Source organism: Poecilia reticulata, unplaced genomic scaffold, assembly GCF_000633615.1.
Source record: "Poecilia reticulata strain Guanapo unplaced genomic scaffold, Guppy_female_1.0+MT scaffold_269, whole genome shotgun sequence".
Lineage (NCBI taxonomy): Eukaryota > Metazoa > Chordata > Actinopteri > Cyprinodontiformes > Poeciliidae > Poecilia > Poecilia reticulata.
In genome coordinates this window covers 120462-133212 of record NW_007615051.1, presented here as the reverse complement: position 1 = coordinate 133212, position 12751 = coordinate 120462, and the positions used below count along the sequence as shown (strand labels likewise).

At 36.2% G+C, this 12751-nt stretch overlaps 1 protein-coding gene across 1 annotated transcript in view; it reads left to right on the top strand.

The window, feature by feature from the left end:
- LOC103460646 (interferon-induced protein 44-like) overlaps positions 1–12751 on the top strand; it is a 25245-nt gene that overhangs the window by 4239 nt on the left and 8255 nt on the right. The window contains exon 2 of the mRNA XM_008402912.1: positions 11758–11959. Coding sequence (XP_008401134.1) covers positions 11758–11959 — 202 coding nt within the window. The remainder of the gene's footprint in view (positions 1–11757; positions 11960–12751) is intronic.

Genomic DNA, 12751 nt, shown 5'->3' with positions numbered 1-12751 from the left:
CATCCATCCATCCATCCATCCATCCATCCATCCATCCATCCATCCATCCATCCATCCATCCATCCAAGTGCTTTTAGAAGTGCAGTGGCTGGTAACAGTATTCATATTCATTGAACTTTTCCATATATATATATTTTTACATTGTAACCAGAAACATAAATACATTTGTTTGTTTATAAACATATTTAATTGGATTTTAATGTGGAAGATTTCACTCTTACTTGTGAAACGTTATCCCCTGAGCTCTCACGTCAACTGTCCGTCAATATGAAGAAAAATATCTGGCAGTGCTGAGGCTTCTACTACTATCGATTGTAGCCACACAGGCACACCCACTAGAATAAAACAAACACACCCAAACACAACGCTTTCATTCTATTGGCTGAGAGGTCGCTAGGCAACTATGGCAGTTCTATGTTTTTTCAGCAAGGAGAGTCTGAGCAGAGACTAATTAAATAGTTATAATTATATTAACATAGTTGTATTAATATATAATATACTATATAATGTATTGATTAATATAGTTATATTGATAGTTTTTATTAGCTCACAGTAGTAAAAACTTAGTGTGAGCAAGAGGAGAAGTTTTGAGTAGAAGCGTTGCAAGTTTTGAGAAGAAAGCCATGAAGTCCTGCTTTCAAAATGAATATGTAAGCAAGAGTATTAAAAGTTTTGAGAACAAAACACCTGAAATCCTGGTCTCACATTGAAAATGTGTTCTCTTGGATTATGGCAGAAAAATCCCCCCATAAAGTGTATGCATGTAAGCAGATAATAGAGGATAAAAGAGATAGAGGACAACACAGAATCCATAACAGCATGGTGGTCCATCCTGACTTCCTGACCAACTGACTTTGCAAATTTTCTGGGGAAAACCTTGCACAGACACACCCTCAAGGAAGGGCGCAACCAAGGCCATGCAGGCATCTTTGGAGGAGTGTTTGCTCAAAGGGAATAAGATTTTAAAACACTTTACAACTCACGGCATATTGGGCTGAATAACAATAATCCATGGTCATCAAGAATCTAATATGGAATCACGTCAATCCAATATCATCATCATCAGTTGGAGTAAATGCAATGCAATAGTAGCCTATATCTTACCTGGTGGTACAAAATTGCTTCTGAGGGGTTGCTGTTTATCTGAGACTATTTGTTAAAAGCACCATAGAATATATGGTAGCTGATTAATCAAGTGTTCTGAGGTACATAAATTGAAACTGCTGCTATGTTTCACTTAATAAACCATAATGTTTGACTGGTTAACCTCCACAGCAACTCTGCCTCAGACTGCTTTAAAGATCAAAATAGCTCAGAGGGGCTAATGCCACTTCTACTACGCTAGTGTTAACAATTATGAGATTAGATTTGTAATTTGGAGAGAGAAAACATACAAATGATATATTTTGCACACACCCATGAAGCAAAATTATTCATTAAATTTCAAATAATTTAACAAAAGTAATATTTATTGTATTTATGAAGACAAAGATTGATTGATTTATTAGATAAATACATGTCAAGTTTTAAAATGTTGACATGTGTAAATCTTATTTTGGAGATCTAATTTCGATTTATAGCAATGTATGCTATACAACCTGACTCAAACCTATTACGCAGGTTTGAGCCAAACCTGCGTAATATTTAAGCAGGTTTGGCTTTCCATACCAGCTGCGGCCCAAATTGTTGGCACAGTATTTTATGCTACAGATAAAATGACATTCTAGATTGAAGCTGTTTATGCTATTGGCCAAACCTTTTTTTTTTTTTTTTTTTTTAGCTGCTGAGGTTCTACAGCAGTAACTTCTCTATGTTCACCTCCAACCACTATCCTGTCTGCAGCGGTGAAAGAAAAGCCGAGGGTGAAACAAGTCACGATGCCGTTACCCAGCGCAGAAGAACCAACTGAGGCTGCGCATTCTCTTCCTTCCCTGTAGCAACCGGGCATTTAAAGCACCGAGACAATCTAATAAACCCAAAGTCAGAAGTTGTTTCCATCGGTAAAAACCATCATGTGTTTCAGGAAGCGGGCAAGAGGGGGTACTAAACTACTACTCCGAGGATAATTAAGCAAAAATAAATAGATAAATTAAACGGTTTTATGTGACTTCAATAAGGCATAAATTTTTATTCATAAATGGGTCTGAAAATTACATTGTAGATGGTAACAGCAAAAGTTTAACCTTTTAGATTACTACTTAAGTGTGAAGTTCGAAAGCAAACCAAAGCTTCTTTGATCAGCTAAATTTTTCACATAAAGTCTTTTTCTTTTTAATTGCAAAAAATCAACACAGCCCAGAATGACTGAAAAATCTTGTCTCCTACCTTCGCTGTTGGTGCTGCAGCAGCTGAAAATAAGGCGATGATCAAGCGTCTGGTAGAGAATGCTTTCACTTTGGGACAAACCATGTGGTTTACAGGAAATTTGCTTACCCGACAGGAAAGGATTCCTGCATGTCAACAGACCGATTACAGACATATTTTTAATACCTCAGAAGCAAATTTGACGGTTTGGGCATGGCATCTGTGGCGTGATTAATTAGTCACATAACTGGTTTTTACTCAGTGTTTCCTTTAGTTTTCTTATTTTGTTTCTCTACAGCCCATTTAATTTTCAGTGAATTGTCTTTGTATATAATTTAGACAGTTATTTGGTATTACAATTATTTTGTAATCTGTAATCTGCTCATTTGTTTTCCTTTTTTGTTACATTTATTTTGGAGTTTGTGGCCTCCATTAATTGTGTTGTTTCTTTTCCACTTGCTGAGATCCACTGGTGGTACTAGTTTTTTGGCAGTCATGTGTGCCATGATTCCTTAGTTTAGGTTGTCTCACTATGTGTCTGGTACCTTAAAGTTTTTTTAAATTATTTTTGCTGTGCTTTGGCAGATGCCTTACATTACCATTGGCCTACCAATGACCTCAGCTCCTGCTTTTTTTTTCTTTTTCCTTTTTCCTTTATAGGAAGATTAAAAATATATATATATTAAATCTAGAATTAAATAAATTGTTTTCCAAATCAGAAATCCTGTCCGATACATAATTATTTGTACAAATGCCAGCTTGTAAGCCTTTCAAAAAAAGTTTATATTCTCTAGAAAGTCCCTGGGTGGCATTGTTGAGCAGCTTAGTTTTGGGTGGGATAACTTAAAAGCTGAATAATTTTCATGAGCTCCACTTAATGCTGTCACAGTTTCATGATTTTTAAATTAATTTCAAACTCTGATTATGGTTAGTATAAGTGTGCAAATACAGCATAGGGCAGGCTACGTAAATCTCATATACAATACATTGTTTTAACATAAATCATAAATAGGCTACCTTTATTTTTCTGTGTGCCCTGAAGATATCCAAAAACAGAAACACACCATGTGCCAAGTCTGTGATGCGATACTGACAGTGCTTGCTAACCCGCTGTAGTCGTTCTGTTTGGTCACGTGTTGACACTGACCTTTGCCCCTCCACCACAAATTTTCTACTAATTCGGCTGGTTCCTGCACTAAGATTTTCATTTTTCCCCCTTAAGTTTTTCAGTCCCACCCATTTTTTTATCCTTTCTTTTTTGGCATGTTGTGTGATTTAACTTGCTCCTCTTTATTTCTTGTTTCAAATTGGGAAGTGCCACTCGGTATTCAAAATCTCAAACTGATAGAGATTTTTTGGTATTATCATTTTGGTGTTACTTTAGTTCATATTCAGTCTAATGTTAGTCAGTTTAAAATGTTCTCTTCTTTAGTGTGTGTATGAACTAACCTGGAGGTCACAGCTGCCTGTTCATCTTCATGTGAAACAGTTTGACCGAGATTTGAACCGGGCTCAGATCGTAGGTCAGATGTTAAATTGTTTTACGACCTCTGCTGTTTTTCCTCTGCTGTCTATCCTCCCTCTTTGAAGTTTGATAATAAAAGACAAGCTGTACCCAAAGATTTTCAGAACGCTCTGTGAACGGCTCAGAGGAGCAGTTGATAGAGTCTTCTCTTTTGCAAAAGCTTTAAGATTCATATACGTTGTCTGTGGTTCTTTTATGTAGGTTCTAGGAAATTACCTATCACAGACTAATCCAGTTGGATGAACTGACAAAGTGGCTGTACAACAGCACTGATGCATTTATTTATGAGCTAAAAAAAATCATATTCTGACCAGCAGCCGGTTTGGCCTTGAACAGTCTGTCTCCTTGGGAAACCTGCCTCTAATCTTGGGTTGTGGTTGCCTCATACTACATTTTGTATTAATTTGTGCTGTGTACCTTTCAGTGACAATGCTGTTGTTATAGCATTGTCACATATGTTGTTTGTCACTGTGGTTCCCCTGTTCTAAGGCTTTTTTCCCCCACTCTTCATGCAGGTGTAAGAGCAGACTTCTGGGGTGTTGTCTTTTACTCTCCTTATCCTCCTTTTTCTGTTGTCTTTCTATGTTCTTTTACCCCAGGAGAGGGAGTTAAAGAGCAATGCTACTCTCTAAAATGTGATTTTGGCTGTAGTTCAGATTATTGACTTATTTACATTAATCTCACTTAATTGTTTTGGTTTAGTGATGACATCTTACTTTTTTTGTTGAATTAACTTAAAAGTTACACATTATTAACTTACTGGAACTTCTTGCTTTGAATTTACTTGAAATAATTAAGTTCAATGCCATGTTCCTAGTCTACAGCTGACATTATGTCTCAAACTTCACCAGGGACAGATCCTGTACCAACTAGGGTGCTGAGGTGGCGCAGGAGTAGAGCACAACCCACATAAGGAGCCCTTAGTCCTACGTGCAGCCATCGCAGGTTCGATTCCTGTCACGATGATCTTTGCTCCATGTCTTCCCCCTTTGTCATTACCTACTCTCAAAGAAAGGCTGCCTGAGCCAATAAACCCTTTAAAATAAGATCATTTATTATTTTACTTCTATATTTGAAGTAAACAAAATTATTTGAGTAGGACTGATTTAAATTTGTCAAGTTAAATCTACTCAATAAATAAATAAAGTTGGATAAACCTAATTCAATTACTTACCAACAGAATAAATTCAAATAAGTTAGTTCAACTGTTTTCTTTTTTTCAGTGTAATAAAAGAATAAACTTCAGTCATTTTATTCTAAACTAAAGCACAAATATAGTACAGGCTTTGGCGTCAATGTTTCAGTCATAAATCCTGGATGAAGAAAATAAATACTTCAAAAGTACTTTAAAAGAAGCTTCAACAGTAACAGTTGATTTTTACACCACAGCTCTGACTGTTTCAAAGTTGTGTTTTCTGTGCATATGACTATGTGTAGCCTGGTTAGGACTTATCTGATTTTAGTTTGTGTGCGTGACTAAGCTAAACTACTCCAAACAATAAAAATATTTCATACAGCAAGGGCTGTGGTCGAATTTCACTATTTATTTTTCTGGTTCAACCCTTAACAATCCAGGATTATTAAATTCAAGCTTTAGAAAAATTAATACTTGTAATAATTCTAAGTATTGGTTATAATATCGATATTTTCGTATCTTTTGATGAAGAAATATGTAGTAAAAAAAACTTATTGTGGGCTGTAATGGTGAATTTTTCAAGTTGCATGTTTTTTTTAGTATTACCCATACTAAAAACCCTATTCCATACATTAAATCAGTGTTTCTCAACCTTTTTTGGCCCAGCGCCCCCCCAGCCTTTATTCAGGTCCCTCATCGCCCCCCACCAAAACGTTTGCAGGCTACTTTGCACTGACCATTATTTTATCATTAATATTACTATCACTATTTAAGATGTTTTGAGTTTTATGCTTGTTTCTGTATTTATCATCAAAAATAATTTCCCAGAGAACAAAACAGCCATGGGAATAGAAATTATTTTCACAGGTGTCTACGAAAAATGTAATGAACATTCAAGTTAAAATCTGTAGGCCTAACAGCAGCTAATCAGAGTGGAAAAAATATTCTTATTCTTTTCCATTTTCTAGTTGTTAAATATTCCACAAAATGACCAGATAAAAGATGTAGAGCAATGCCAGTTTAAACTTTGAACTATTTGCAAAATGACTGAGCTCTGCAGCATTAAAACATGGATAGAACTGTAACTACATTAATCATAGCTCTTCTTCTCTTCAGTGTTTGTCAGTTTCTGGTGGTGCAGCTCTGTGCTGCCTTCAGGAGAATGGGACATCAGAGTATCATCCATAAAACTTCACCCACATGGCATTTATTGTGCAAACCAGAACTTTCAGTGGAAAAACTAAAGTTCCAGGTCATTTTAATGCCATACAAATATGAGACAGAAACATGGATTATATCTTTATGTAGACCTATTGATTTATAGAATAATAGTTGTATAAAGAACAAATCTGGTTCTTAATCAAATCCTAATGAGTCAAATTGAAAGTGTCATGGAGTCATCAGCCTCATGACATTAACACTGACATGAAAAATAATATTGAAGAAATAAATATATCAAATCTAATTAAAAACATAAATAAGTGACCAGTTCTTTACTGTTATGGTCTGTAAGATATATTTATTCTCAGTACTAGATATGGTCTCAACAAACCCATGACATTTCAACAATATTATTTTACCTTTTATGTAGAAATAGTGTCTGTTTATTCTTGCCATACAGTCCTCTGTATTAATTATTGCTCWAAAGGTCTTGCCATACCAGTTTATTCCTCTGTATTTACTTTRGTTTCTTAGTTTATTCTTGCATTTTGTTCTTCATTTCCACTTAGTTTCATTTGGTTAGTATTATCCTCTCTCGGTTTATTGCTATGTCCACTTTAGTTTCTTTCCTGTTGCTACATTTATTTTATCATTTATTGACCAGTAATCTTCACTCATCACCTACTGCGACGCCTAATCGTCACGTGTTTCACATCATGTGTTGATTTTTTTCACTGTTCAGCGTGGATTCTCTGTTTTTATGCCATAATTCACATCTAGTTCGTCGCTCCGTTTTATGTCCCGCTTCTCCTGTTTCAGAGTTTTGCGCAATGTGCGCGTCTTTTTTTTTTTAAGTCCCTAAGGTGCAGGGCGGTCGGGAAGCGTATCGATGGGGAAAAGGCAGACTGACATAAACCTTTTAAAACAACGGAAACAATTTCTGCAATTTCTGCATTCTGATTATTGAAATTTAAAAGTGCTGCGGTACCGTTGTTCTATCACCTCCGTTTCATACCGGACCACTTACAGCACCGGTGTTAACGCTATAAAATGAACAATCTCTTTCGTGGTATCACCCGTGGAGGGATTTCTTTATTTAAATGGGTTAATTTTTCAGAGGGATACACAGTGAGGGTATCGTGATTTTAGCTACCAGTAGCAGGAGAACGGAGCTGCACCAAGAAGCTAACAGAAGCTAACAAACACTGAATAGAAGAAGAGCTGCCATCGATACGGTTGCAGCCAAGCATGGTTTAATGTGACACAATACAGTTTTACTAAGTTTCTCAAAGTCTAAACTGGTATTGTTGTGCATTTAAGGTGTAAAGTTTACCTTCGACCAAACGCCCCCCAAAGGCATCCCAGTGCCCCCCTTTTGTAAAAAATGTCCGCCAGCGCCCCCTGCTGTCCTCTGAATGCCCCCTGGGGGGCGGTACCGCCCACGTTGAGAACCGCTACATTAGATGGTAGAGAGAGGTGGTAGTGGTAAGGTTATGCTGTGCAAAAATAAATCAGATAATCTATTGAAACTAAAAGTAAAAGAAAAAAACCCTACAAATAGCTTGAGATTTTCTTTTGATCATCACTGTGGCAGTTCTCCACCCCTGCAGCATATCACCTCTTCAGGTAGGCTCAGCAAATAAAAGATCTGCTCTACAACTGCAGTGGCTCATAAATTCAACTGAATTGTTTAAACTGCTCCATGTTTTAATAATGTGTTGGGGTTTGCATTAGTAATTGCTACAAACAAGTAATTTTCTATTCTTATGAATAAAAATAAATAACATAGCTTCAAAATAGTTGTAATCAAAAAAATGCAAATCAAATAGAAAAATAGAGGATGCAGTGAAAACTCTTCATTCTTTCTCTCATAGCAGATTTTTTCCAATCATGGGGAATCGCTCTTCATCACCTGGTAAGTATTACAAACTTGTTCCATTGAGACGCTGGTAATAGATACTTTCACTTACTTTCAGCTTTTAAATGAATTTACAGCTAAACAATTAATCAACTTTATAGGATCTAACTATTGCTAGGTTTGACACTAAGAACATGACAAGTATTTTGTTAAATACAAAGTCTTGTGATGTCAGCTAAAGACATTACATCTATGTGATGTAAAGATATCTATGTGCTCGTTTTGTAAAAATGTCATTCATAATTAATATCAATGGGACGATATTAAGTTTCTTGCTGTGTCATGCCTCTTCGGTGACATAACCATCTCATTTTATTTTGTTTATAATAAATGTTAGGCAATGTCATGAAATTTTTATGTTTTACGAGTCCCAACAATGAGTTACATAATTAAGCAGGTAGCAGTTGAAGGATTAAGTTTTACTTAGGAGATGCATCATTTGAGTCATATTTGCATCATTTCTGCAGCAGCTTTGCACATGAAGAGGAAGTTTATTTTCTTATTGAATGTTTTCCAGAAGTCTTGTGATTTCAGCCTAAAAAAATGAAGCCTATAAATAGATTGTAGTAATGGAAGCATGATTTGAATTGGAACTGAAAATTTATCTTCATGACAAGATTTTTGTGATTTATTCTGTTTTGTCATTTAGAACCTCAACATGGTTCCTGTGAGTACTTTCTTTTCACTCGCACACAAAAATGCACTCATCTTTTCACTGACAGGTTCAATTTGTTTCAAATACTGCTTTAATATACTGCAATTCATATATTTAACAACCCCAATTATAAATATAACATAAAAACATACAAATATTTGTATCACTTTTTAAGTAACAGATTTTGGCCTAATTAAACTTAATATGTTTTGCTGTGTTTAGCTCCTCTACCGGCTAAACGTAAGTAGAACTTATTTATTAAGGCTTTTTATGTTTTTTGGTCTTAATAATGTATTATTAAATTAACCATTTGATTGCTTGACTATCTGTACCTACGTATTTAATCACATACAATATAAATAACAAATTCTGCTTACTATTGCAAGACATATTTTAGATTTTGTTCTAATTTCCCCATCACAGTTTTAACAACTCCATGGAGAGAAGTAACATGGGGGTGAGTGAATATATTTCAGTACATCAGCATGTTGCCAGTGTGCCTATTGCTCTTCCACAGTCTCTTCTTTCACTTTTTACCACTGGAGCAATTTATTTAACAGCCTTGGCCACTTTCCCCTTACACAGACATCTACATACCCCTTATTAATGTCTCAGAAAGACTTGACTTTATCCAAAAACAAAATCTCACTATGATGAATGAAACCATAACCACACATCATCCCCAAAATTACATACCCAGCATTCCAATACACCTTTTTCTTCTACAACTCTAGCAACCAAAAACAACCATCCTTCATAACTCTATTTGAATCATAATGATGGCCTGATAAAATACACCTCCTCAGCCTAGATCCTAATAAACAGGCCTGAAGGGCCACCCAAAGCATTCAAATGGAACCAGGGAAAGCCAATCTTCACCACAGGGGAGGAGAACACCCTGAAGGAACTTCAGTCATCAAAACAGCGGACCTGGGGTAGCTACACAGCCTGACATATGAGATCAAGAGATCCATCTATTTTCTTACACCTTTATTCCACTGGGGTTGCAATGTGTGCTGGTGCCCATCTCCAGCTTTCAACGGGCAAGAGGCGGGGTACACCCTGGACAAATCACCAGTCCATTGCAGGGCAACACAGAGACAGACAGGACAAACAACCATGCACACACACACTCACTCCTAAGGAGAATTAATACAGACCAATTAACGTGACAGTCATGCTTTAGGAAGGTGGGAGGAAGCTGGAGAGAACCCACCACACAGGGGAGATCACGAGGAAATCGAACCCAGGACTTTCTTGCTGCAAGGCAACAATGCTACCACCTGCGCCACTGTGCAGTCCAGATCAAGACATAATTCAGATTTCCACAATCTACTAATTAACTAGTACTCACTTTTTGCAAGTGCAAATGCGTCTGACAACTTTTTCACTCATATCCATTTTGTGCCCCTCATCATTTTTCATCTGGCTCAAAAAGACGTATAACGTATCACCCACAATGCCACCTGAATCAGATTGTAGGTGTTTTTTTTTAGCACATCTGAAAAGCAGGTGCAAATTGTCATTCTAAAATGTCTGCGGTAACTGTGACTCGGAGGCGGCATAGATGACACTGCTGGTCAAATATTTGTAATAATAATGAGAATAATAATAATAAATGGCCAATAATATTCCAGCAATGCCAATTTTGAGCAGCAGGACCACCTAATAAATCTAACATCACAACAAAGTCATGTCTGGGTAACCTCAGTCTAAATCCCAAAAAATGTTACGCTAATTATTTTTATTTACTACATGTACCAGAAGTTATAGGACATATTAGTGCATCTGCACTGCTGACCATCTTTGTGCAATACAACCAAAACAAAAAACACCAACATCATGATTAAATATGAATATTGTGCCTTGTTAACAAGTAAAAATGAATATTAATAGCCACCAGTGAATAGAAAACCCATCACATAGGCAAAGGGACATTGAAGGTAAAACAAATACTTAGAACTGTCCTTTGCCCTAGAGTTTTTCCCCCGTCAAAGGGGGATGCATTTGTTTGAAACATTCATTTTTTGGACAATTAATGCTCCTTATTTGGAATCTTTTTAGATCAGGCCCTCGGTCCTCTGCCATTTTCTCTGTGGTTTTGTAAAAATAACTTCACAAGACCTGATACGTGACTCGTTCAAGGTGACTTACCTTAATGTTGGCTGATAAAGAAAAAATGCCTCATCAAATGTCTAATCTAATGCTTTGAGCCTCACTACCTCCACTATTGTGACTGTTCATTGGAGGTTGGCTCTAGTCACACTTCCCTGTGTAATGTGAATTCATAACTGGCAGTTGAATGTAAGTAGTTGGATATCTGCTTAAATAACCAATGGCTTAAAGCATTTTCTAGACTATACCGATATCCTACTATAAGGAAATGTGTCTATGTGACTAAAATATTTGCCAGCAGGAAATTTCTGAGACACTTTGATGTGTTCAGGGGTCATAATCTTTTACATTTTATAATGTTGCCCATGAAAATAGGGTGTTCTACTGCATGTTCATAAAATGAAATGCAAATCATACATGAGATTAAATTTTTTGAGGGCTAAAAATGTAAAGAAAATATTTAATTTTATTTAACAGAAACCAATTTCCTACAGAGCCCCCTAAGGGACATGGGAAAATTCTTTTACGTTACCTTGCAAGAGTATTCCATTCCCTTGCAATAAATTATTAAATATACCCCGGTCCATTTTGTATACAGTCACAAATGTCAATTTAAAATTGCACATATACAAACATTTCAAGAACCTCAGTGAAAATGTGTTCATATATTCTTAACTCTTTGGTGAAAATATGACAGGGCTCCATAATTTGAGAGCAAAAAGGCTAGATTGTTTATGCGTAATAGAAGAAACGGTGGACATGTGTTATATAATGTACACACATTTTCAGTTCACAAGGACCCTGGTGTGAATGCAGGTTTTAACATTTTTAGTTCCTTTTATATATTTATCATTTAAATTCAATGTGAATACCTTCCACTATTGTGTTTTTAATCTATAAAATATATCACTTAAGTTGTAATCTTTATTTTCACATCTTAACAGAAATAAACAGGAACTTCTGCAGTATGTGAAGAATTTTCAACCTCAAAATGAAAAAGTCGAAGCCATCAGAGTTTTACTCCATGGACCAGTCGGTGCAGGAAAGTCCAGCTTCATCAACTCCATCAACAATGTTCTGCAAGAGAGAATGACCCAGGAAGCTTTAGCCAACAACACAATCTCTGATAATAGTTTCACAAAAGAGGTCAGTACAACTTCTTGTTTGACATTAAAGGCTTATCCTTATTTTTAAGATTTATGACTTTTTACTCACATCATAAACTTAAAAAAACAACATGGCATTAATATTTTATTTAAGAGGGATAGATCTTTAAAGACATTTGACTCCTTTTTGACTGTCAGAACAACAGTCTACTGTCCATGAAGAACATCGTCCTTGAGGTTAAGCTTTGTACTGTATGAACCAGGGAAATAGTACAAGTTGTGGTAACCCCAGTTAGACTCTGGTTGGCATTACTTTGATTCCTTGTGATGTCTTCCTCTCATTCTGGTGTGTAATGAAGCCACTTCTTGACCGTTTTGCTGCAGTCTTTGTCAGTTTGGGTTAAACTGCTGAAAAACATAAATAAGAGTGTGGAAGGTGCTGATTAGAATGATTATAAACATTTGGCAAGTGAAAGACATTGAAATATTAAATAGAGTACTGGTTATAGATCTGAGAACAAACCGTACAGTCCACCTGTACACTCGCCGTTAAATTAATAAGGACATGCTAACAAATACTCATTAATATTTATTGTAATGTTAGTTGACATATACAATTACCTATCAAATTGCAGCATGGTGTAGCACAGGGGTGTCAAACTCCAGTCCTGAAGGGCCGCTGGTCTGCAGTTTTTAGATGTGCCACAGGTACAAAACACCTCAATCAAATGGCTTAATTACCTCCTCAGTTCTCCAGAGCCTTGCTAATGACCTAATTATTCTATTCAGGTGTGGTGCAGCAGAGGCACTTCTAAAAGTTGCAGGACACCAG